Genomic DNA, 26,037 nt, shown 5'->3' with positions numbered 1-26,037 from the left:
CTTTTGCATGCCATTTCCCCTCTTTTGCATGGGTGGATCGGGTAGGAGATTTGATCGGCAGCAGTTTAGTGAATCAGGTCGGGGTCGGGGGAACGATTGCAAAACGAGTAAAACTGATTTTGCGATCGTCAGGACAGGATCGGAAGATTTAGTAAATCTAGACCTAAATCAAGTAAATTCAGTGTTCAGTAAGCTTCCCTGACAGGGGCTGGTAGTTTTGTGATTCATATTTGCATGCACAAAACCCAAAATTTACACCTGGTTGCTTTTAGATCTGAATGTATCATTTTCCTACAGGGTGATTTACCTGGAGGAAAAAAAAAAATGTTTTCTTTAATTTTATTTGAAGGAAAATAAGTCCATTCGGCTGTTGGGTGGGAATGTTTTAGTTCAATAACAGAGGAGTGTTAAGAGCTGTCACGTGCCTCGAATCTCCTTGAACAAATTTCCAAGATAATGGATGCAGCTGTTATTTACCCTTCTCTCCACTAGTACAAGAACATGAAGGGATAAGGGGGAGTGATTATCAGCTTCTAGACCAGACATGGGCAAACTGTGGCCCGCGGGCCATATCCGGCCTGTTTAGTTTTTTAATCCAGCCTGCCGACCATCCGAACCCCGCTGACCGCGAGCCCTACATACCTCCCTCCAGAGCAGCATCGGGCCGGCAGCACTCTAAACAGGCTGCTTAGCGGCCTTCTGTTGTCGGGGAATTCCCTCTGCCGCATCACTGATGATGTCATCAGTAACTCGGCACATGGAAGGTCCCGGCGAGAGAAGGCCGCAAAGCAGCAAGTTTAGAGTGCTGCCGGCCCGACGCTGCTCTGGAGGGAGGTATGTAGGGCTTGGGTTCGGATGGAAGGGAAGGATGGAGGGTTCAGCTGTGGGGGGTGGGGGCGGGTGCTCAAGGGTTCTGTTGCACAAAGGATGGGAAGGAGGGAAGCTGGGCAAGGGTTTTGCTGCACGAGGGAGGGAAGGATAGAAGCTGGGCAAGATGGGAGGGATAGAGGGATAGAAAGATGCTCTTGGTCCAGCCTGTCTGTCAAATTTAAGAACCCATTGTGGCCCACGAGTCAAAAAGTTTGCCCATCCCTGCTCTAGACAGATAACCAAGGTAAACATAGAAATAGACGGCAGATAAGGGCAATGGCCCATCTAGTCTGCCCACCTTAATGTCCCTCCCCTACCTTTGCCCTGTGAATAGATCCCATGTGCCGATCCCATTTGGCCTTAAAATCAGGCACGCTGCTGGCCTCAATCACCTGTAGTGGAAGACTATTCCAGCGATCAACCACTCTTTCAGTGAAAAAGAATTTCCTGATCGCTGGAATAGTCTTCCACTACAGGTGATTGAGGCCAGCAGCGTGCCTGATTTTAAGGCCAAATGGGATCGGCACATGGGATCTATTCACAGGGCAAAGGTAGTTACTGTAGGCCTGCGGAAAAGCACAGCCAGCATTTTAAAAATATACTGACCACATACCACTGGACATTATCCCCAAAGATTCTAGTCTGTAGGCAACTTTTGCAGTTAAATCAAATCCCCACTATAGAAACCTAAATGGTTTGTTTTTGGGGTTTTTTTCTCCTGAAGATATAGCAGAAGGTCATCCAGTATACAGTCTGAGTCTTCAAGTCCAGAAACTTCCAATAAGAAGAACAGGCTGTCCAGTCCTAACAGCAGACAAATGAGAGGTAGGAGTTTTTTAATCATGTGGAAAAAAACAAACTTTTTTTTTTACTTTAGCTACTTTGGGGGGTCTTTTACTAAGGCCCGCTATCCGATTTAGCGTGCGGTAAATGCTAACACATCCGTAGAATATAATGGGTGCGTTAGCATTTAGCGCCTTAGTAAAAGACCCCCTTAATCCCTACTAAATATCTTCAAATTCTGCTTTTTATTTGACTTCAGGAAAAGCAATTTAAGAATGTTTGAAATTGGATTTCATATTAATGCCTGCTTCTTAGCGTACTGTTAGATTAAAAGCACATAAAACAAGTGTTGTCATCTCGGCTATTAATCTTTCTACTGTTTATTCCTGGAATACTCCCCTCGTGCATATGCTAAAATGGCATCCAAATCTATCCCCCTTTTACAAAACTGCGTTAGGCTTTTTATCGCCGGCCACGGTGGTATTAGGTATGACGCTCAGAATTCCTTTGAGCGTCGGAGCTAATACCACTGCAGCCATAGAAACATAGAAAAAGACGGCAGATAAGGGCCGCGGCCCATCTAGTTTGCCCACCCCAATGACCCTCCCCTATTTAACTCTGTGCAGAGATCCCACGTGACGATCCCATTTCTTCTTAAAATCAGGCACGCTGCTTGCCTCGATCACCTGAAGTGGAAGTCTATTCCAGCGATCAACCACTCTTTCGGTGAAAAAGTATTTCCTGGTGTCGCCGTGCAATTTCCACCCCCCCCCCCCCTCCTGATTTTCCATGGATGTCCTCTTGTCGCCGTCGGACCTTTGAAAAAGAAGATATCCTCTTCTACCTCAATACGGCCCGTGAGGTACTTGAACGTCAGCGATAAAAAAGCCTAACACAGCTTTGTAAAAAAGGTGTGTGTGTGTGGGGGGGGGGTGGTTTAGATAGCTCAGGGAGGTTGAAATGCTTCTCAGGGATTATACAATGCTAAAATATAGCATTGCACATCCTTTGGAAGAAAAATTAATAGAAAGTGATGTTAGCCATTTCCCTGCTCCAGATGCTCCAGATCGAACATACTCTCCTCAAAGTATCAGGTGGCTACAGCAGTCCATTTTAATGGCACTTTTGCAGCATGTGAAATTGTGCTATGAGCTGAATATCTTCAAGTGTTTGTCTATTACTACAGCCAGGAGCATTGCAAAACAGGAGCATCTATGTATATCCTCTGCTTTGCATCATGTTGGTATTCGTGGAGAAGTTGGGGGTTTTCTGTCATTAATTCTTAGCTGTTATTTTCAGAAGGTATTTAAATAAATGCACATGTTTTGAGGATATTCATAGATCACCAAATCTTCCCAGCATATCATAAGAACATAAGAAATGCCTTCACCGGATCAGACCGAGGTCCATCAAGTCCGGCGATCCGCTCACGCGGCGGCCCATTTAGGTTCTCTATTATGAAAACCTGAAATTACCGTATCCCTCAATATGATTTGCAAGAAGGTGTATATCCAACTTGTGTTTGAACCCCCAAAGAGTAGTCTCCGCCACAACATCCTCAGGAAGAGAATTCCAAGCGCCCACCACTTGTTGTGAGAAACAGAACTTCCTGGCATTCGTCCTGAACCTGCTGCCACCCAGTTTCAGGCTGTGACCTCTTGGCCGTGTCACATCTGAAAATGTTAGTAATGCTGCTTCTTGGTCTATTTCATCAAATCCTTTTAATATTTTAAAAGTCTCTATCAAATCGCCTCTCAGTCTTCTCCTCTCGAGTGTGAACAGTTCCAGTTTCCTGAGGCGTTCTTCATAGCTCAAATTTTTCATTCCTTTGACTAGTTGTGTGGCTCGCCTTTGCACCTTCTCCACGTTCATAATACTAACTTGTAAACAACTGAATATTTTTCTAAAGTGTGTAGAATCCTCAGATGGCTCACTTTCCTTTATTTAGAGTTCATAGAAAGATAATATGAGCCAATATCTTCAATGGATCTTTTTTTTGTATATTTTTAAACTTTTTCTTCTTATATACAGTGGTACCTTGGATTACGAGCATAATCCGTTCCAGGTGCATGCTCGTAATCCAAAATGCTCGTTTATCAAAGCGAGTTTCCCTATAGAAAATAATGGAAACTCGCTTTGATACATTCCCCCCCCCCCCACCGATAACCGGCATCGCTCCCCACCGCTCGCAAAGGCCCCCTCGCTCCAACTGGCACCCCCCCACACGAACCGGCCCCCCCGCCCGAACAACTTAAACTTACCCCCCCCCCCCCCCGTCTAGCGATCTGTGCCTGCACTAGACGGGCGGGGGGGCCAGTTCACGCGGGGGGGGGGGGTTGCCGGTTGGAGCGAGGGGGCCTTTGCGAGCGGGGGGGAGCAATGCCGGTTATCGAGGGGGTGGTGCTCACAAATCGAGTCAACACTCGGTTTGCGAGTCAAAAGTTTGCTGAGTGTTCTGCTCGTCTTGCAAAACACTCGCAAACCGAGGTTTGACTGTATAAAGTGCAAATGTAGCAGTTTTATGTGCAAACTTAGCAGTAATAAATAGAAGCTGCATAAAAACTTAGCTTATTCTTAAAGGGCTCCCTTTACTAAGCTGCGTTAGGGCATTAACGCGCGGAATAGCGCGCTCTACAATTCCGAGCGCGCTAGACGCTAACGCCAGCATTGAGCTGGCGTTAGTTCTAGCCGCGTAGGTTAGCGCGCGCTAGTTTTAGCCACGGGGTTAGCGCGCGTTTAATCTGCGTGCGCTGAAAACGCTAGCGCACCTTAGCAAAAGGAGCCCAAAGGAGCATTGCGGGAGTGTGACATGAGAACTGCCTGCTAATGTTGGGCTGGGAGCCTTGACCCTGTTGAAAATTTTGTCATGTCGGTGGAGGCGCTCCCGCAATGCGCTTTAAGAATACGATAAGTTCTTATGCATCTTCTATTTATATTACTGCTAAGTTTGCACAAAAAACTGCTACATTAGCACTTTATATATAAGAAGAAAAAGTTTAAAAATATATCATAAAAAAGGGTCCATTGACGATATTGGCTCATATTATCCTTCTATGAACTCTAAATAAAGGAAAGTGAGTCCTCTGAGGATTCTACACACTTTAGAAAAATATTCAGTTGTTTACAAGTTAGTATTCTGAATGTTTATGTCTTGATATGCTGGGAAGATTTGGTGATCTATGAATATTTGAATAGTCCCAGATGAAGTTTAGGCAAATATGCCTGCATAGCCTTCAAGATTCTACATGGCGTCCTCCCTCCCATTATCCCACTCTTCTGGAATTCCTCAAACCCACTCTCCACTAGATCCTCCCAAAAACTAAAACTATCTTTCCCGTCTACAAAAGGTATATCCCGCACAGGAAAACTTGGAACATCCCTCCCCTTTAGAACCACAGAACTCTGGAACAACCTCTCATTCCCTCTCAGAAATTCAAGCTCCCTCCAATCCTTCCGCAAACACTTGAAAACTTGGCTCTTTTCGAAAATCTAATCTCCTCCCGTTCTCTAGTACCCTGTTCCCTCTCTATCTTCTCAGTCCCTCTCCTATATCCCTTTGTAGTTCCTTTCCTCTCAACCTCTGTAAACCGTGCCGAGCTCTGCGCTTGCGGAGATGGTGCGGTATACAAACCTAAGGTTTAGTTTAGTTTAGTTTAGTTTAAATAGTGGACTGAGCATATTTTGAGGATAGCATGTGATATGTGAACTGGTGTGATAAACCAGATACTGTATATAGTAAGTTGATGTTATGACGTTAGAATATTTGAATCCATCTGAAAGTTAAGACTTGAAAACTAAAAACAGCTGCCAAATTCTCCACCCTTGTGTAGACATACAAATGAAAGTGTTTTTAACTTAGGAAAGTATAAATTTTCATTAAAGGCAGAACTCAGCAGATACTTTACGATTCTGGACTGATGCCACAGCACTTACATTTCAGTCCATCAGTTTCTGCACTAGATGGCTACAGACAGTTTGAGAGGCGAGAAGATGTAAGTTTGTGGTAGAGAGTGACACGGGGGACAAATTTTTCCCCGTCCCCGCAGAAACTCAATTTCCCCATTCTGTCCCCGTGAGTTTACCAGTCCTTCTCTCTGCTCCATTCCTGTAAGCTCTGCATTAACCACAGAGGCCTCGAACACATATGATTTTAAAGTGTTTGAGACTTGTGCAGATGAGGACGGAGCTTAGGCATTGGTGGAATGAGGCATTATGACATCACAATCTGAGCTCTGGAATGTTGCTACTTAGGATTTCAAAGTGAGGCGACTTGTGCAGATGAGGACAGAGCTTAGGCATTGGTGGAATGAGGCATTATGACATCAAGTTTCAAGTTTATTAACTTTTTAATATACCGACCATCACCAAGTATCTGGCCGGTTCACAGTACAATTTATAAAAAGGAAAACAAAGATAATATTTAAAATATAAAATGTGGTGAGTGAACATTAAAGACATAATTGACTAACATGAAAGTGAGGATATAAGGGGAAGGGGAGGGAAAGTTACATATTCTGGAGAAGAGAGGGAAATAGTGGGGGTAGGGAAACACATATTGGGTAGGATCGCTTTAATTAAAGCGGTTGGCTAGATAAGTTAAAACGAATCAGTTGAAAAAGAAAAAATGATAGGAAAAAAGAGTGGAATAGAGGAGATAAAGGTAGGCAAAGATTGAAAAAGTGGGGTAAGTAAAAAAGAGAATTTAGGGGATAGAGAAAAGAGAAAAAGAAAAAAAAAAAAATCTGAGCTCTGGAATGTTGCTACTTAGGATTTCAAAGTGAGGCGACTTGTGCAGATGAGGACGGAGCTGAGGCATTATGACATCACAATCTGAGCTCTGGAATGTTGCTACGTAGGATTTTAAAGTGTTTGAAGCTTGTGCAGATGAGGACGGAGCTTAGGCATTGGTGGAATGAGGCATTATGACATCACAATCTGAGCTCTGGAATGTTGCTACTTAGGATTTCAAAGTGAGGCGACTTGTGCAGATGAGGACAGAGCTTAGGCATTGGTGGAATGAGGCATTATGACATCAAGTTTCAAGTTTATTAACTTTTTAATATACCGACCATCACCAAGTATCTGGCCGGTTCACAGTACAATTTATAAAAAGGAAAACAAAGATAATATTTAAAATATAAAATGTGGTGAGTGAACATTAAAGACATAATTGACTAACATGAAAGTGAGGATATAAGGGGAAGGGGAGGGAAAGTTACATATTCTGGAGAAGAGAGGGAAATAGTGGGGGTAGGGAAACACATATTGGGTAGGATCGCTTTAATTAAAGCGGTTGGCTAGATAAGTTAAAACGAATCAGTTGAAAAAGAAAAAATGATAGGAAAAAAGAGTGGAATAGAGGAGATAAAGGTAGGCAAAGATTGAAAAAGTGGGGTAAGTAAAAAAGAGAATTTAGGGGATAGAGAAAAGAGAAAAAGAAAAAAAAAAAAAATCTGAGCTCTGGAATGTTGCTACTTAGGATTTCAAAGTGAGGCGACTTGTGCAGATGAGGACGGAGCTGAGGCATTATGACATCACAATCTGAGCTCTGGAATGTTGCTACGTAGGATTTTAAAGTGTTTGAAGCTTGTGCAGATGAGGACGGAGCTTAGGCATTGGTGGAATGAGGCATTATGACATCACAATCTGAGCTCTGGAATGTTGCTACTTAGGATTTTAAAGTGTTTGAGGCTTGTTCAGATGAGGACAGAGCTTGCAGGAACGGGACAGGGACAGGAAAAGAATTTGCGGGGACTGGATGGGAAAATGAGCTTCTGCGGGGACGGCAAAAATTTGTCCCCTTGTCATTCTCTAGTTTGTGATAGGAGATAAAGTAGAGCTGGTGCTGCAAAAGGTTTTGTGCTGGTGACCACAGAGCAGTGATCGTGTTTTGACTCTCATTTCCTACAGCAGGGTCAGTCTCTAGGGAAAATATTTTTGAACATAAATATCTAACAATTCTATGAAGTCTAAAAATCATTTATCTTGTGAGGTGGCCACTTTTCTCTTAGATGGATACAAAGTATCCTTGAATTTTATTAATTTATTTATTCAATTTTCTATACTGTTCTCCTAGGGGAGTTCAGAATGGTTTACATGAATTTATTCAGGTACTCAAGCATTTTTCCCTGTCTGTCCTGGTGGGCTCACAGTCTATCTAGTGTACCTGGGTCAATGGGGGGATTAAGTGACTTGCCCAGGGTCACAAGGAACAGTGTTCGTTTGAACCCACAACCTCAGGGTGCTGAGGCTACAGCTTTAACCACTGCATCACAATCACCCCATTCTTTTCTTGGTTGGGGTGAGAACTTTTCAGTAGCCCCTCATATTGTGATGTCATAATGCCTCATTCCACCTAAGAGCCAACCTCATCAGTGATGTCACAATGGCTTGGTTTCTCTATACTTGTGCCCATTTACTAGATACATTTGCCTCACTGAAACGAAAAGTGTGGAATGATTTGTACGTTTCATGGCTCCACATCATATTTATTTATTTTTCTATGCTGTTTTCCCAGAGGAGCTCAGAACGAGGAAAGGGGAGAATGTTTCAAAAGAGAGAAAGCAAGGACTCAAGTCAGTGAGAAAGGAAGAAAAGGGATAAATCCTTATGGGCTTCGGGGCTGTTACCGCGGCTTTGTAAAACAGGCCCTTAAAGGATCTCCGGTTTGTTTTAAATCTGCTACTTAGCAGCTTTATCACATGCCTCCTAGTCGCCATCTTTTCTCCAACCTGAAGAGCCCTAACCATTTTAGCTTCTCCTCATAGGGAAGTCATCCCATTCCTTTTATCAATTTTGTCATCCTTCTCTGTACCTTTTTTAATTCCTGCTATATTTTTTTTTTGAGATATGGTGACCAGAACTGCACACAGTATTCGAGGTGCAGCCATACCATAGAGCGATACAAGGGCATTATAACATGTTCTGTGAAACTGTGACTTCACTGGTATTTGGTAACGTGCACATTATTTGCTGGATGGTGCTGGGACAGAGAGACAGCAGAGGCCAGCCCATACTGGGAGTAAAAGTGAGAGTTCCTCTCTTTCTGTTGCACCATACCAGTTTACCAGTTTCATAGAACAATACTACTTCTAATGTTTATTATTTCTATAGTGCTGAAAGGCTGAGAACAAGTTTTTACATTATAAACTAAGGTCGTATATGCCTAGCAGTATATCCAAAAATGATGCTTGACACTGTTACTATTAGGAAATTCTTCTTCACGGAGAGGGTGGTAAATGCCTGGAATGCCCTCCCGAGGGAAGCGGTAGAGAGGAAAACGGTGGTGGAATTTAAAAAAATGTGAGGATCTCTAATTAGAAAATTAAGGATATAAATTAAAGAGCTAAGGCCAGTACTGGACAGACTTGCACAGTCTGTGTCCCATATGTGATGATTTGGTATAGGATTGGGCTGGGGAGGGCCTCAATGGGAATGCCACTAACTAGGAACATGAAGATGTTACTTGTCGGACTTTATGGTAGAATATCCTGCAAACAGGATGGTTAGATAGGCTGGAGTGAGCTTGGACAGCAAATTCAACATTTGGAACCCGAGACCATACCAGGTGGACTTTACAGTCTACGACCCAGAAATATCAAAGAAGAGACAATTTAATCATGTATTTTTAATGGGTATAACTTATGGGCAGACCGGATGGACCGTTCAGGTCTTTATCTGCCATCATTTACTATGTTACCTGGCAGAAACCCAAAGAGTAGCAACATTCCAGAGCTGAGATTATGATGTCATAATGCCTCATTCCACCAATGCCTAAGAGCCGACCTCAGCAGTGATGTCACAATGGCTTGATTAGATGGCAACTTCAGCATTTGGAACCTAGGACAATACCAGGTGGACTTTAATCATGTAATTTTAATGGGTATAACTAATGGGCAGGCTGGATGGACCATTCAGGTCTTTATCTGCCGTCGTTTACTATGTTACATTACTATGTCAGGAGGTATACTTTCTCTCCATCAGGTATGAACAAAATCCATATCCACTGCTTCACTCAAGGAGTCTTAGTGTGGCTCCTGATTAGCACATATAAATTAGAGATTGTATTAATCCAGGTGTCTTTTTCAGAGTATTACATTATCACCTGGATTACAGTTGCAAAATGGAAAGAGCCAGAAACCCAAGCTGTCCGATTTCTTTGAAAAGCTACCCATTCACATCTGTTCCTAATTGTCTTCAGCTTACCACAATATTGGCACCCAAGTTACAAGGATCCACTTATCTACTATAAAGACGATGACCATCTTTGCACCCTCAGCTCAGTCTTTCATGCGTGGCTGATTTTGTCCAGCTACTCAATGGAGAAAATGTGGGGTTAGTTGCCTGTAACAGAGGTTCTATGTGGACAGTTCCACACCTCTCTCATTATGGTTGATTTGTCTTAAGCTATTGAAGAGAATGAGGGGGATGGGCAGCAGGGTCTCAGGATGTATGCTCACACATGCGTAGAGGTTTCTATTAGAGAATGACATGGGGAAAAAAATTTATCCCCATTCCCGCGAGCTCGGTCCCCATCACCGTCACGTCCCCATGAGCTCTGTCCCCATCCCGTCCCCACGAGCTCGGTCTCTGTCCCTGCAAACCATCTGATCCCATCCATACAAGTTTCAAATAGTTTTATACTGAACTTATTTTATTAAAGTATAAAAAGAAACAATATTCTGTACAATTGTCGTTTTATAAATCAGAGTTCTGGCTGCTGAACTAGAGAAAGAGATGTTCAGCTGGCAGGGCTTTGTTTATAAATGTTTATCAACAGAACTAATATACTACTTTATCCTAAAGCAAAAAAGAAAATAGCCATTTTTTTTCTACCTTTGTTGTCTGGTTTCTGCTTTCCTCATTCAATTCCTTCCATCCACTGCCTGCCTCTCTCTCTCTCTTCCCTCTCTCCCCCTCCCCCCATACTCTTCCCAATTTCCCTTCAGCGTCTTCTCCCCTTTCTCTCTTAAGTTTCAAGTTTTATTTTGATTTGATAAATCGCTTATTCAAATTACTAAGCGAGTTACAGCTGAATAAAATAAACATACATTTAGACATACTTTTTAAAATTGACAGTAATAGGTTGGACAGACAAGTTTACAAACTAATTGATACACAAGGAATGGAGGGGTAAAGTTACAATTCAATGCTTAGAAATGAAGACAGAGCCATGGAGAAAACATTGGGGAGGGAATAGTATAAACCTAAAAGGTAACTACTTTGTCATTTAAGAAAAATTTAAAGATTAAAAGCATCTTTAAAAAGGAAGCTTTAAAAATTTTTTTTTAAATGGCTAAGATCTTTTTTTTCTCCATTCCCTTCAGCGTCTTCTCCCCACTCTCTCTCTTCCCCATTTCCCTTCAGCATCTGTTCCTCTCCACCCCCTCCATCTCTCCATCCCCCTTCAGCACCCTTCATGCGATCCAAACATCTCCCTCATTCCCTTCCCCTTACAGTAAGGGAACTTCCTATCTCAGGCTTTGGCCGGCTAGCTAAGTGTGGCTCTTGTGATGTTTTGGCTGTTACTCTTTGTTTCTGGAAAGTGTCAGAGATGCAGAGCCAGCTCCCCACCTGCGCCTTCCCCTCATTCCCCCACAGGTTGCACAAGACCATAGCCAAACCCTTACTGTTTATTCTGTTCTGCATGTGTGTTTGCAAACATTGACTGAATGCCAAGCTAATAGAATGTCAGTGGTGACCTCACGATGTGACTAAAAGCCCTTCACACTGGACTAATAACATTATAGTCCTCCTCCCTCTTCTTCCATTATAGTCCACCTCCCCCTTCTTCCATTATTTGTCTGGCATGTTTACTTAAGAGAACTTTTCTAAAACTGCATAGAGAGAAGAGTGTCCCTCATAATAACTTAGCTTTCTTCTCCAAAGTCTGCTTCTTTATCGAGGATGTGAGTGCTGCTAATGTCTCTTGGACGTCGTCATCATCGCCGCAGCTGTCCGTCCGGGTATCTCCCTCCCTTCCCCTTACCTTTAGGTGATTTAGAATTTTTTTCTACAAGCAGCCGCAGCTGCATGTGGCTGCCGGAAAGTCCTCTGACGCAACTTCCGGTTTCCGGTTGAGTCAGAGTAGGACTTTCCAGCAGCCACATGCAGCTCTGGCAGATGGTAGAAAAATATTCTAAATCGCCTGAAGGTAAGGGGAAGGGAGGGAGATGCCTGGACGTGCGGCGGCAGCAACAACCTTTAGGAAGGAGGGAGGGGGCTGTGCGCGATCGGTGACTGCGCTCGTTCCCTCTCTTAACTGTGGAGACAGGGCCATTCACCGCTCCACAGAGTGGTGAATGGCCTTCTCCCCGTGCCCACAGTGACTATTTTTTTTCCCCTACCGTTTTCGCAGGTAACAGCCACCATGTCATTCTCTAGTTTCTATACATGTAGGGCTCTGAGAGAGTAAATCCAACCTGGCACCATCAGAGCTGACATGATCGTGTTTGGCTAATTTTGCCATCCACGGAGAACTTCTGTTGCAAGTAATTCTTTCTATTGGAAATTAGCCAGGGGACAATTTTGAATTGGTTCGTAAGGCATAATGGTTTTGTACAGCTTTCACCTAAGCAGTAGAGTTCAGTGGATGCTAATCCAGGACAACCACTCCAACATTAGACTAAATCAGTTTACCATCATGTGCTGCTCAAGCCTTTGATGCATGTTGTTAGTGTGGGTCAGGAAATTAGATTAATGGCCCATCCGAGAATGATCATGATTAAAGAAAAGTAGCATATTTTAGCCAAAAATAGGATATTTGGGATATTTGTTTAATTTTTATTTACTTTTGGCCATGTACTTTGGGTTTTTATCAGGTACTGGTGACCTGGATTGGCCACCGTTAAAATGGGCTACTGGACTTGATGTACCATTAGTCTGACCCAGTAAGACTATTCTTACGTTCTTACTAGCTGATCACCCAGCTTTGCCTGGATATTTATCTCAATCTTCTGGTGTCGATAGACTTGTATTCAATGATTAAACCTGGTAAAATGGGAAGTATTTGACAATTACGTTTACTTTCAAATTCCCTTGGGTTTTGGTTTACATTCAGTTGAGGATTAACATCACACAAATTTTCATTTTTCACTTTCTGTTTAGGCTTCACCATGGCACAGCACAGCTGCATTTCCTTATATACTGTTTAATGAGTGTGTGATATCATTCCTCAAGCTTCAAGCAATTGGTCAAAGCAGCTTTATCTGTGTAAAAAACATGTCGCACATGTCACCCCCTACTCACCCCCACAGTATTTTTTCCCAGTTAGTAAGTGATATGTATACCAAGTTTGGTTGTAATCTCTCCATGCGTTTCAGAGTTATTCTGGAACATACATACATCCGCACACACACAGATACATCCAATTTTATATAGAAAGATTTGAGAAAGACATGGGGCAAGCCACTGCTTGCCCTGGGATCGGTAGCATGGAATGTTTGTACTCTTTGGGGTTCCAGAATCTTGCTCCTCTTTGGGGATTCTGCATGGAATGTTGCTACTATTTGGGGTTCCGGAATCTTGCATACTCTGAGATAATGGAATGTTGCTATTCTTTGGGTTCTTGCCAGGTACTAGTGACCTAGATTGGCCACCGTGAAGATGGGCTACTGGGCTTGATGGATCTTTGGTCTGACCCAGTAAGGCTGTTCTTATGTACTTTCATGGAGACAATGTACAGTATTATTAAATAGAACCCCTGCCTATTACAAATTTTTCCCAGTTCTTCTGTTCAATCATTTGTGATTCAGAGGTGGTTTTCACATGAACCTGTTTCTAATGGCATCAAGCTATAATCCTTGCTCTTCCATAAGCTTGAAGGTTAACCCTTGCTAACTCGGCTTTTACTCCATCCTGTCTTATTACTTTCCCTCTTGGTCTCTCCTAGCTGATGCTTCTGCCAGTCATAACCTTGAGCGCTCAGCTCTTGCTAGAAAGCGATTCACATTGCAGGGTCTTTCCAACCGCAGAGCGCCACCCAAAGGTAAAATGACCACATGCAGCATGTGATGTTTTGCCATCGTCTTGCACCAGATTTATCTCCATTAAACATTCCATATCCACTCTCGATCCTCCATCCTTGGCAATTATTGTGTTATATAAGCCACTCATGAAATGCTTTGCGCAATACATCAACCGTTGCACTGAATGTTGAGAATTAGCAGTTACCCACTGCTGATTTTCACTGTTGTCTTGTTCCTGCCTTTTGTTATATACATCATCATTTGTACCCCAATTCACAAAATAAGCCATGCATTCAAGTTCATGTTTTCTCATAGACATGTATCTGTGGGTAAAATCTTTTTTTTTTTTTTTTTTTATATATATCTATTGATTTTCAGTCTAAATACCAAGCATAACTTGTACAGAAAACATATTTAACCAGTAATTTATACATTGCATAGCATAATAGATCCACACTTTAAACAAAGCATGGAAAATAAAGAAATAACATAATGGTTAAGTTAGCTCAAGTCCTATATTATGGATCCAAGAGGTTCTTACAGGCGAGACAAAAGAAAGGTATAATTCTATACATCTAAGATATGCTATAGAATACACAGCTAGAACTGGAGTACAAATTTTAGCCTATAGAGCTTAAAATTTATCAGTCCATACAGGACAAAGCCAAAAAAGCAGGTAATTGTTGAAGTTCAAAGAAAACATTTAATTGAACAGTGGCAAAAAATACAAAAGAAGAAACTCAAGATGGCATTTTTGTGTTTCCCTTGAAAGATCAGGAAAATTTGAATTTTACAAGCAAGAAACTCTTTCTGTTTATTTTTAAAGAAAAGTCTCAATATCCATACTTTGTCAATTGGAAGAGCTACCGTTAAAATTAATGTAGCAGGAGTTGCTAGTTCCTTATCTGATGTCTCCAAAATCTCAGTGATATTTATCACTTCTTGTTCAGTTTTTTTTTTTTAACTTGTTGTTGAGGTAAAGTTCTATCAGGTAAATAGTACACCTGAGAGAAAGGAGGTACATTTTCTTCTGGGACTTCCAAAATGTCTAACAGATATCTCCTAAGCATTTCCCTAGGGGTTACCCTTATTAACCTAGGAAAATTTATAAGCCTCAGATTATTATTACATGAATGATTTTCAAGTGTCTCTACTTTTTTTCTAAGGTTTACATCGTCCTTTACTAAAGAATCTTGTAATTGTTTAAAGAGAGTCATATCATGTTCAAATTTCTGAACTGAGTTTTTGAGGCAGTCAAATCCTTTTTTAAGTCTTTCAGCTCTTCAGAATGTTGAGTCAATTTTTTTTCAATATGTTAGAAATTGGGTCTAATTACCTTCGCAAAATTAGCTATCAGGTCCTATAGGGATTCCAAGGTCACCTCAGAGGGCTTTTGCCAAAAGGAAACTTGTAATGTGTAAACGTGCTCACCATCCACAGAAGTTCCTCGGCTTTGTTCCTTCTGGGTCTGTCCACCTTTCATAGCTGAAATTACCCCAGATTCTTCTTCAGATGTTCCCAAAATGGGGAGCTCTGCAACCAAACTCCCTGATGAAATGCTGGCTGCCTCTGGAGGAAGGACCGCCCCTATCTGCGGGGGTTCTTCATCTCTGGGGGAGCTGATGATCTGGGGCTGTTGTGAGAGTGGTATCTGGCCCAAGAAGAACATCTCTGGTCTCACTGGAACCCAGTATCCTCAGCGGGCTTGCCCCCGACATCGTCGCAGCTACTCCTTGCATCCTCCGAATTAGCTCCTCTATGTTGTCTAAAGTCAGCCCTCCGGTGCGCTGCGAGGCGCCAGCAGCGCTCCTGCCTCTCCTTTTCAGCATCAAGGTAAGAAGAAAAGCGTTCTAGCAGCACTAGGCTACATATAAAAAGAAACTAACTACTAGAGTGTAGCACGGTACCAATGCGTGTTACCAGCACGTCTATTTAGCAGCCATCTTGGATCTGTGTGCATATATCCTGTGGGTAAAATCTTATGAAATCCTTCATAGACAAGAGCGCCGTTCCCTCAAAAATGAGCTGGCATTCTCCAACTGCATTGTTGCCAGTAGGGAATGGTGATTCATCATTGTGTTTTCAGTTACTAAGGACAGGCAGGTTCCTTGGAGTTCGGCAGAGCTTGCTGTCACTCTCTATTGAAAAGTGATAGTGAAACATCACCCCCTGCTGGCAGGACCATAGGTGGAAGACTCCCACTGAGAGGACACATTGGATGAAAGGCTTTATGATTAACTAAAACTTACTAAAATAATTGATTGTACTGTACTGTGAAGAGCAATGCTTATCGAACTTTGTGGCCATGTTCCCATTATTACAGCCACAGAAAGCACACAATCCCAGATGTTTGAGCTGATGGCATTTCTGTGGGCATGATACCATTGTGGATTTTGCTACCTCATTTGGGGTTATGACCCTCAGTTTGGAAAGCCCTAGTATATAGCATGATGAAGAGTTTCAAGTTTATTTGTACTTGATATGCCACTTTTAAATGCAAAGCGGTTTACAATTATACAGAGAATTAAAAAGTACTTAAAAAAATAATAAAAAAGTGGGAAACAGACTTACATAAACAATACGGACGTAACATGCCACATAAGGGTACATGGGAAGGATACATTGCATGAAACTAATAGAAGGGGAAAGAAGGACCTCAACTTTATAGAAATACCACTTTTTAGTTCTTTAGTTGACTTTATAGTTCCTGAGTTAACTTTGTTCCCTAAAAATAACAGCTGAATTTGTTTCTTAAAGATAACGGTTGATAACACAGAGGATCTAGAATTAGAAAATAATAGTAAATATTGAAGAACTAAGGCCAGTACTGGGCAGACTTGCACGATCTGTGTCTGTATATGGCTGTTTGTTGGAGGATGGGCTGGGGAGGGCTTCAATGGCTGGGAGGGTGTAGATGGACTGGAACGAGTTTTGACGATGATTTCAGTAGTTGGAACAGTACAGGGCAGAGCTTTGGATTCTCGCCCAGAAATAGCTAAGAAGAAGGAAACACCCCCCCCCCCAACAAATTTTTAGATTGATTGAATCAGGTTGGGCAGACTAGATGGACCATTCAGGTCTTTATCTGCCGTCATCTACTATGTTATAATTAACTAGAACATGTTCTTTTAGTCACTCTTCTCTGGACCTTTTTGAGTAGTACCGTGTCTTTCTTCATGTACGATGACCAGTGCTGGATGCAGTACTCCAGGTGAGGGCACACCATGGCCCGGTACAGCATCATGATAACCTTCTCCGATCTATTCGTGATCCCCTTCTTTATCATTCCTAGCATTCTGTTCGCCCTTTTTGCTGCTGCAGCGCATTGTGCAGACGGCTTGATCGACTTGTCGATCAGAACTCCCAAGTGTCTTTCCCGGGAGGACTCTCCAAGTACCACCCCGGACATCTTGTATTCATGCATGAGATTTTTGTTACCAACATGCATCAAAATGTTTAAATGCACTGGCAGATAGTTCTATATTTTAGGAATAGCTCCAGAGAAAACATCAATCTTTGGTTCTAACTGGAAATATTAATTGGTTCTGGTGTGAGGAAGAATCTAATATAATAAAGAGCTAGCCGCGCATGCGCACTCCTATTTGCGTGTTCCGTGCGCATGTAGGTCTGTGGCCGAAGGAGTGCGCATGCGCGCTAATACGTCACCACCCGATCGCCTCCACAAGCCGGACCGCAGCCAGACGACGATCTCCATTCCTCCTTTGTCGCTCACCCCCTTCTCTTCCCGCGGGCCCGAATGGTGATTCCAGCAGCGTGTGCATCAGTCTTCACACGCTGCTTCGGGCCCTTCTACTGCCCTGATTTGCTCTGCCGCGTCTCTGATGATGTCATCAGGGACGTGCCAGAGTAAATCAGGGCAGTAGAAGGACCCGAAGCAGCGTGTGGAGACTGATGCAAGTGCTGCTGGAATCACCACGTTTGTAGTCCGGACCGCAGGAAGGGAAAAGGGGGGTAGAAGAAACGCTAATGCTGCTGCACAGGGAACTGGTGGGGGGGAGGCAAATGGAGGGGGAGGGAATGCTGCTTTGGACAGACAGACAGAGAGAGGAAGGGAAACACAAAGAAAATAAGAAAGACACAGGGGCAAGTGCACAGGGAACTGGTATGGGGGAGGGAAATGGAGGGGGATGGAATGCTGCTTTGGACAGACAGACAGAGGGAGGAAGGGAGACAGAAAGAAAAGAAGAAAGACACAGGGGCAGGGAGATACACAGAAAGACAGACAGGCAAAGGGGGCCAGGGACAGAGACAAACAGAAAGGACAGCGGGAGCCGCGTCAGGAGGGGTGCGGGAAGCGGCAGTGGGAACTTTTCCAATGGGTGCAACTGGGCGGCTGTCGGGAACCTCTGATCAGGGGCAGAGCAAGGTAAGAGTATCATAGGGATAAGAAGGAGGAGGGGGGATAAAAAAGAAAGGGATGCCTACTGCTGGACAGGGGGAGAAGGAAAGAGATGCTGATGGACAGGGGGGATGAAGAAAAAGGAACGGAGGACTAATGTTGGACAGGGGGAGAAGGAAAGAGGTGCTGCTGGACAGGGGGGAGGTAAAACAAAGGGAGAAGGGCTGCTGCTGCATAAGGAGAGCAGTGAAGGGGTGGTGGTGGACACAGGGGAGGTAAAAGGAAGGGAAAATGGACAGGGGGAGCAGGCAAGGGGTGGTGATGGACAGCCAAGGAAAAAGAAAGGCAGAAAGAAAGAAAGCGGCTAAGGAGAGAGTGAGAAAGAAATAAAGACAGACACACACACACATATGTTCTAGCACCCGTTAATGTAACGGGCTTAAAGACTAGTGAATAAATAAATTACACTCTGTTATCTTGTTCTTGCAGAGTCAACCAAACAACCAGTCATATCAAAACACAACAAAAATCATAATTACAAAAAAATGTGGAGAAAAGCAGACCACCGGGACTACACTGTACCCTAAGTAGTCTATATCATCATAGGTCTGAAAAACAACTGCACACATAAATAAGATATAAATCTCTCATGCATGCATAACGTTCTGTTTCAAATAAGGTGTGATAACAGGCTGGATGAATAATAGGAACAAACTGCAAAAAAGCTTCCAGTTCTTTTTGAAATATTCTGCTTTCAATGTGGTTCAAAAAAGCGTGAAACAAACTTATCTGAATCAGTGGCACCACACGGCTTCAATCTTAGCATGCCATGGATTAATTTGTCCCAATAGCAAGTACTACTGTTTCGCAAACTCTCGCTCCTACATCAGGGGGAAGAATCAAATCTTTCACAATAAGATGAGTATCCAAAAGACTTCCATGCCACTAAAAAGGAAGCCAGGCAGAACCATCCTCCCTGAAAGTGCATATCTCATTTATTCTTGTTATAAACTCAACTAAAACTTACTTTTATAGACCAAGTCATCAACCAAGAGGAGCTCGATTCGGTTAACAATAATGTAATACATAATATATAAACTCAACAAGGAAAAGTGAACTGAAATAGTTAATTTAAAAAATGTTTAGCAAACCAAAATGTTTTCAAAAACTTTCCGGAATAAAGCAAAAGAACCTAAACTTCTTAATGTAATTCAGTTAATTTAAAAGGAAAAGAATGACTAACCCCCTCTTCTACGAAACCGCGCCAGCGTTTTTTAGCGCAGAGAGCCGCTTTGAATGGCCTGCACTGCTCCCGACGCTCATTGAGTTGGGAGCAGCGCGGGCCATTCAGCGCGGCTCTCTGCGCTAAAAAAACGCTAGCGCAGTTTCGTAGAAGAGGGGGGTAAATCTCGTAAAGCTTTATTTTTTACCACTGAGAGAGGAAAATGTAGGTTTTAATTTTTGAGAACTTCTGGCAAGATCTATGAACGTTCCATACGTAGCAGCAGTGGCATAGTAAGGGGTGAGGCGATCCGCCTCGGGCGCTGTCTCGATAGGGGCTTGGGAGTGTCACCCGTTTTCCTCTCCCCCCTCCTTCTCCCCCCTCACTACCGTGTGCGCGTGCCGCTTCCCTTCCTCCGTAGCTCTGTAACGTTCCTGGTGCAAGGAGCAACCCCCAACCTGATATCATGCCTGCATCAGCTCTTCTGACGTCACTTCCTGGACCCGTGCCTAGGAAGTGATGTCAGAGGGAGGGGCCACGTAGACAACAGCAGGTTCGGGGTTGCTCCAAGAACGTTGCAGAGGTATGGGGGGAAGGGAAGTGGCACACATACGCAGCAGTGGGGGAGGAGGGACAGGGAAGAAGCGTGTAGGGGTGGGGGGTGAAAAGAGAGCTCGGGGAGGGGCGCCTCTCACTCTCACACCAGTATTATAATCCTCTGGTGTAGTGAGGGTGAGAGGTGCCCCTCCCCCGCCCTCTTTTTCACCCCCACCTAAGCAGTAGAGTTCAGTGGAGGTTAAAAGGGCTGACCACAGTACACCCTGAAGTATCCCTTTGAATATGTGCATGCAAACCACCTGCTAGAAAATATTTAAAAATTTTTCTGGGAAGGGGTGGAGAGTAGGCATTTCTGCGCTAATCAGCACGTCGACATTAACGTGCACTAACTGATTAGCACAGGATTCGCGCACGAGAACTTACTGCCTACAAAATAGGTGATGATAAGGACTAATTTTTGGACAGTTGCAGATGGCAACATTAGTGCATGGCCATTAATGTGAAAAAAAATTGAAACTTTGCGGTATTCTGTTGTAGCTAAAACAGCCTTAGCCCGTGAGAAAAACCTGCATCTTTCAACTGCAGTTTTGTATGTGTTATACTTTAAAAATAAAGGCCCTCTTTTACTAAGCCATGGTAGAGGTTTCTACCGCAGTCCAAACCTCCTAGGAATTCCATCAGCGTCAGAGCATTTAGCGCTCTGGGACATGGTAGAAACCTCTACTGTGCCTTAATAAAAGGTAGGGGGGAGAAATAAGAAGCAACGCGCATATAAGATGTTAATTAAACCAAAAACGTGACAGGATAATAGTAATTTAACAATTTACAATATAACGGTGGTAATATAACTTCAGTATTTCCTGAAGTTGTTCTTAAGTTTACTTTTGTACAGCTTCCTTTCATGCCCTCAAGTTTTATAGCTTCCTATGGTTGTTCCTTCGTTGATACTTTTCAGGTATTTAAATTTACTGCATCAAACTTACCAGGTTAAATGACAGCACAGCTTGTTACATTGGGTCCATCATTTGGTATCAACGTCAAAGTGTTCCTTGCATTTCTAGATTCATTTCCTTTCTAGGCAAACGGCTACGGTAATCGATGACTAAAGCAATATATTTCATGTCAGATTTTAAGTTCATGGGAATAAAGTGTGCGTTTATTAACAATTCAGGAGCTTCCAAGATTGCACTGGCCATGTGGTCTCTGCTCAGAGCCTTGATGTGTGAAATCCTGTCTGTTCTTCTGTAGGTAAATAGAAAGCTAGCATTAGAAAAACTGAAGTAAACCATAACCACTGCTCTAGAGCTACTGTTAAAAATAAGTGCTAAGAGGTGAAGTAAAACACTGCTTTTAAGTTCAGCACATTTTCTTCATTCCAAGTAATTCCATGTTCAGGTCTTTTCCATGCACTTGCACGTAAAGTGTGCTATATTTAGTGTGTTAATGCACATTTTTCATTCCTAAAAACCCATATTAAACAGCATGCAATAATGCATGCCAAAACCAGAATAAAATGTATGTAAGGTTAATGCACTTTTATTTCATTAGTCTTGATACGTGTAGAAAAGGACCTAACTCATGTCTGATTTACCGAGGTGGAAAGGTGCTGCTTTGATCATTCTTTAAATGCACTTGCTGTATACCAGCGGCCTCAAACTCGCGGCCCACGGGCTGCAGGTGGCGCGCCAAGTACTATTTTGTGGCCCACAGTCTGTACGCAATTGTCCTCTCCACTCCACTTCACCATCGAAAAACTTGTGCCTTAAGTGTCCGGTTACAGGAACCGCCAGACACTTAGGGCTCCTTTTACAAAGCCGCACTAGCAGCTTTAACGCACACTAGTGCGCGGAAATCTACTGCTTGCTCCAAAGGAGGCGGTAGCGGCTAGCGCATGCGGCAATTTAGCGCGGCTTTGTAAAAGGAGCCCTTAAGGCACAAGTTTTCCGATTGTGACGTAGAATGGAGAGGACAATCATGTACAGACCGCAAATATTTGACTGCTGTAATTGGCTTGTCCGTATCTTGGGTGAATTTCCTCAAAGATAAATAAATCCTAATTGACTGATAGACTGCAAGGCCTCCAGGGACAGGAAAATACCTGAAAAGGGTGGGAGCTAAATGCGGAATCCCTTCTGCTTTCCCTCAGCCGAACAGTGAAGCAAATTCCTAAGTAAGACACGGGGTTCAGGAGGATCCAGGCACCGTGGTCCATCCGATGCCACGATCCACGGGGCTCGGGTGGGCTGCAGAGCGTCTCTCTGGAACGAATGTTGGCGAGCGGCTGCCGGGTGGCACTATGCCTCTCCCGGTCTCAGCCTCCCTCTGCCCTCTCTCAGCCCGGATCTGGAGCGCACAGCTCACTCTGCCCTGCAGCTCACCCACAAGTAAGAATGTTGAGATGACTTCAGTGGTTAGTGCCATCTTGTGGATTCTTTTAGAACAGACCCGTGAATACAAAAAAACCACAAATAACTTTTTCATATGTCATTCGCTATTTTCTATTAAAAACCATAATAATAAGTTTATATACCGCAAGGCCGTAAAGTTCTATGCGGTTTACAGTAGTAAAAAAATAAAAAATTAAAAAATAAAAGAAATTAAATAGAACTAAAAAAGTTAAAAGCCAATAATTAGAGACACTAAAATGATCCAAATAGTACATAACAAAATTTTTACGAACTAGCTGCCTAAATACTTTGAAAACAGATATGTTTTCAGATGTCTCCTAAATTCCCCATAAGTGTCAGTAAGCAAAAGCAATTATTCTAAATCCTAACCCTATAACGCTGCTTGATATGAAAAAAGATTTTGATGATGTTTTTTAAGTTTACATCCTATAACAGGTGGAAAAACAAAATTCAGATGTGAGTTTCTCTAATGTCTGTTGGTTGCAAAAGATAAAAGCTCAATTATATATTTGGGAGCTAAACCAAACAAAGCCTTAAAACAGAAGCCACCAAACTTAAACCAATGCAGTACTCGATAGGAGGGTGTTACGTGATCATATTTCTTCAACCTAAAAATCAGCCTGACCGCCGCATTTTGTACTATTCGCAATCATTGCATATTCTTCTGAGAAATTGCCAAATAGGCAATATTGCAGTAATCAAGCTGGCTTAGTAGAAAAGACTGTACCGAAACTCTTAAGGGCTCCTTTTACAAAAGTGCGCTAGCGTTTTTAGTGCACGCTACAATGCCCCGCACGCTAACCCCATGCTACAAGGAAAATACTAACACCAGCTCTATGGAGGTGTTAGCACACCTTCGTAAAAGGAGCCCTAAATGATAAAACATCAAAATACGATCTAACGGACCAAAGCTTCCAAAGAGTAAAGAAACCCTTTCTGACCAAAGAGTCCACCTGGTTCTTCATAGTCAAGCCCTGGTCCAGTATTATTCCCCAAACCTTAATGGTAGATTGAATAAGATAGCTGAATATGGTGAAACCGCGAATAACATGGTGGGAGACCTGGCCTGTTCCTGAAGGAGAGGCAAAACACGGTGAAGAAAGTGCCGGGAATCGGCGATTTTCTCTGTAAACGATTAGAATGAGCAATTTCTCTAGCAAGCTAAAAACCGTGAATAATCGAAATCGCGATTTGCTGAAACTGCGAATGCAGAAGGAGAAGTGGGCTCTCAATTTTTCTGCAGCTGGTATTTTCTTTGACCCAAACACACCGAGTTTAGCAAACGCCCCTTGAAAGATGTCAGTGAACATCACCTCTGTTGAAGAAGATGAAGGGAAAAAGGACAACCATAATGTGAAGGCAGATTTTAGGAAGAGTATTTGTCTTTTTTTTTTTGGTTAGGGATTGATAATAGTTTGAGTTTAGGAAACTGAGCAGAAGTCAAAGAGAAGCCCCATGTAGACACCTGGAAGTTTAATTCTGCAAACAGACTTTGAGAGGTGTTGTAGTAAACCACTAAGGGGCAGGTTCTCAAAACTGAAATCTGCCTTTAACGTGCTCGCTAAGCCAGTTCCAGATTTATGTTGTTTAGTTTTGCAATGGATGTATTGATCTAGTGCTCACAGAAGTGTTTAAGATGCTGCCTTTTCGTATGTGCACCCATGTGTGACCCGTGGATTATTAATAAAAATAATATTTTATATTGAGGAGGGGGTGTTAAAAAATGATCAGCCCCGGGTGTCAAATATACTAGGAATGCCACTGGCGCAAACAGCTAATATAATTAATGAGCCATTAACACCCTGTAGTTATTGGTGTCAACTTGCACTAATTATGAGTTGCTCGCTCAACTGCCTGTGCGTAATTCTATGACGAACTGCACCTAAATCTTCTTGCATGCAACCCAAAGGGCCATGGGAGGGGCATGGACGGGTGAATGTATGCGAAGAGTTACTGGCTTTGAGGGATGCGTGCCAGGTTTTATACCAGGTTTCAGCTGGTGTAAGTCCTCGCGCTCAAAGTTGGACGCAGGACTCCATGCTAAGCATTGTTGTATAAAGATCTCTCAGCCTGGAGTGGATTTTTCCCGGTGCCTGTGTGTTCGGCTCCATTTACTGAATCTGGCCCTAGATAGATGGAATTAAATTTTTTAAAAAATGTATACATTTTACTTCATGCGAGGCTGAATTGTGAGGGGTTTCCTGAGCTGTTTCAGATTTCTTCTTGGCCTTAGAGCTGCACCCCTTCCCTGCTTACTAACCACTAACACTGGCATGCATTTCGTCATCTACCTATCCCCACAGATCCTGAATCTAAGGAAAAAGAAGCCACCCGTCGCTTTTCCCTCTCGTCCTCTATCAGCACAGCTGCCATTAAAGTTCCTGCCCGCACCAAAGGTATATTAGAATTAACAACTAATATTCTAACACAGTTCACATCTAATACATTCCAAACTTGTCTGCACTGGACTTTTTTTTTGCTGCTGAGCTCTCTCTGTTGTGGGTCGCTGCACCTTATTTGACACAGCCTTTTATGTTCTTCTTCAGATTTTGTCTTCTCTGTTTCAATATCATCTTGAACAGGTTAACGTTTAAGTTTGATTAGACGTATTTCAGTGTATGGGGGCCCAGCCTCAGTTTTTCAGGCACCGGGACAGCTAGTACGTGATCCCCCAAACTATTGTTTTTGTAATGGTAATGTATTAGTAAGTAGAAATATCATTGAAGTAGAAATATCATTGAAGTAGAAATATCATTGAAGTAGAAATTTCATTGAAACAAACAATATACTATATCACCCACCCGTATATTTAGCTAATCTAATTCATCTAACTTCTATAGCACAGGTGGAGAAATAGCCTCAGAGTAACCACCCTCATTACAAACCCAATTAGCTTTTTTTTCTTTTAATATTTTTATTAGATATCCATTTTTTTAATATCTTATCTTTAACTACCATTACTAAAACTCCTAAATAAATACTTAGTTTTCCCTTAATCTGTTTGTAAGAGGGCTGATGTCCGTATTTCCTATAACAAACTCATAGAACCAGTGTCCATAATTCTTATAAATAAGTTCATAAATCCTCTTGATTGTTCTTAAACTTTTGTAAAGGGACTGATTTAAAATTCTTTGTCAATCATTCATAAACAGGTTTTATACATTTCACTTCTGTCGTAATTCCCACGATGTTACAGGATATAGTAGAAGTCTCTACAGGGAAGTGCACTGATTATTATAGTCACTTTCACATTCATATTACTTCATTTGTTCTCATGTCATTCCTCATATTTTCATTATACCAGAGCAAATATCAATGATCTTCTGTGATTGTACTTAGCTTATAAGAGCAATCAAGAAGATTTATGAACTTATAAGGATTTTGGGCACTGGTTCTATGAGTTTGTTATAGGAAATACGGACATCAACCCTCTTACAAACAGATTAAGGGAAAACTAAGTATTTATTTAGGAGTTTTAGTAACGGTAGTTAAAGATAAGATATAAAAAAATGGATATCTAATCAAAAATTCTAAAAGTATTAAAAGAAAAAAAAAGCTAATTGGGTTTGTAATGAGGGTGGTTGGTGGAGTAGCCTATGACTGAAACTATGAGTGAGCTGGGAATCGAATACAGAATAATACTCTAACTCTGAGGCTATTTCTCCACCTTTCATATAAAAATTAGATTATTTATTTAAAATATTTCTATACCGTTTACAACTAAACGATTAACAAAATGTACATACATAATCTTAAAACATAATAAAATAGACGTACAAAGGGCTCCTTTTACTAAGGTGCGCTAGCGTTTTCAGCGCACGTAGGAAATTACCGCGCGCTACGCTTCTAGAACTAATGCCAGCTCAATGC

General features: G+C 42.4%; 3 protein-coding genes across 3 annotated transcripts in view; 1 reads left to right on the top strand and 2 right to left on the bottom strand.

Annotated features, from left to right (window-relative positions):
- Positions 1-20,817, bottom strand: part of B3GNT5 (UDP-GlcNAc:betaGal beta-1,3-N-acetylglucosaminyltransferase 5) — a 104,996-nt gene extending 84,179 nt beyond the window's left edge. The window contains exon 1 of the mRNA XM_033957593.1: positions 20,743-20,817. The gene's annotated coding sequence lies outside the window, so the exon portion shown is untranslated. The remainder of the gene's footprint in view (positions 1-20,742) is intronic.
- Positions 1-20,824, bottom strand: part of LOC117366333 (lactosylceramide 1,3-N-acetyl-beta-D-glucosaminyltransferase-like) — a 169,097-nt gene extending 148,273 nt beyond the window's left edge. Inside the window, exon 1 of the mRNA XM_033957588.1 lies at positions 20,743-20,824. The gene's annotated coding sequence lies outside the window, so the exon portion shown is untranslated. The remainder of the gene's footprint in view (positions 1-20,742) is intronic.
- MCF2L2 (MCF.2 cell line derived transforming sequence-like 2) overlaps positions 1-26,037 on the top strand; it is a 306,030-nt gene that overhangs the window by 264,995 nt on the left and 14,998 nt on the right. The window contains exons 26-27 of the mRNA XM_033957587.1: positions 1,595-1,695; positions 24,471-24,563. Coding sequence (XP_033813478.1) covers positions 1,595-1,695; positions 24,471-24,563 — 194 coding nt within the window. The remainder of the gene's footprint in view (positions 1-1,594; positions 1,696-24,470; positions 24,564-26,037) is intronic.

The sequence above is a fragment of the Geotrypetes seraphini genome, chromosome 9 (genome assembly GCF_902459505.1).
Source record: "Geotrypetes seraphini chromosome 9, aGeoSer1.1, whole genome shotgun sequence".
Taxonomy (NCBI): Eukaryota; Metazoa; Chordata; class Amphibia; order Gymnophiona; family Dermophiidae; genus Geotrypetes; species Geotrypetes seraphini.
Note: the sequence above shows the minus strand (reverse complement) of the source record. Positions and strands in the feature narration are given on the sequence as shown.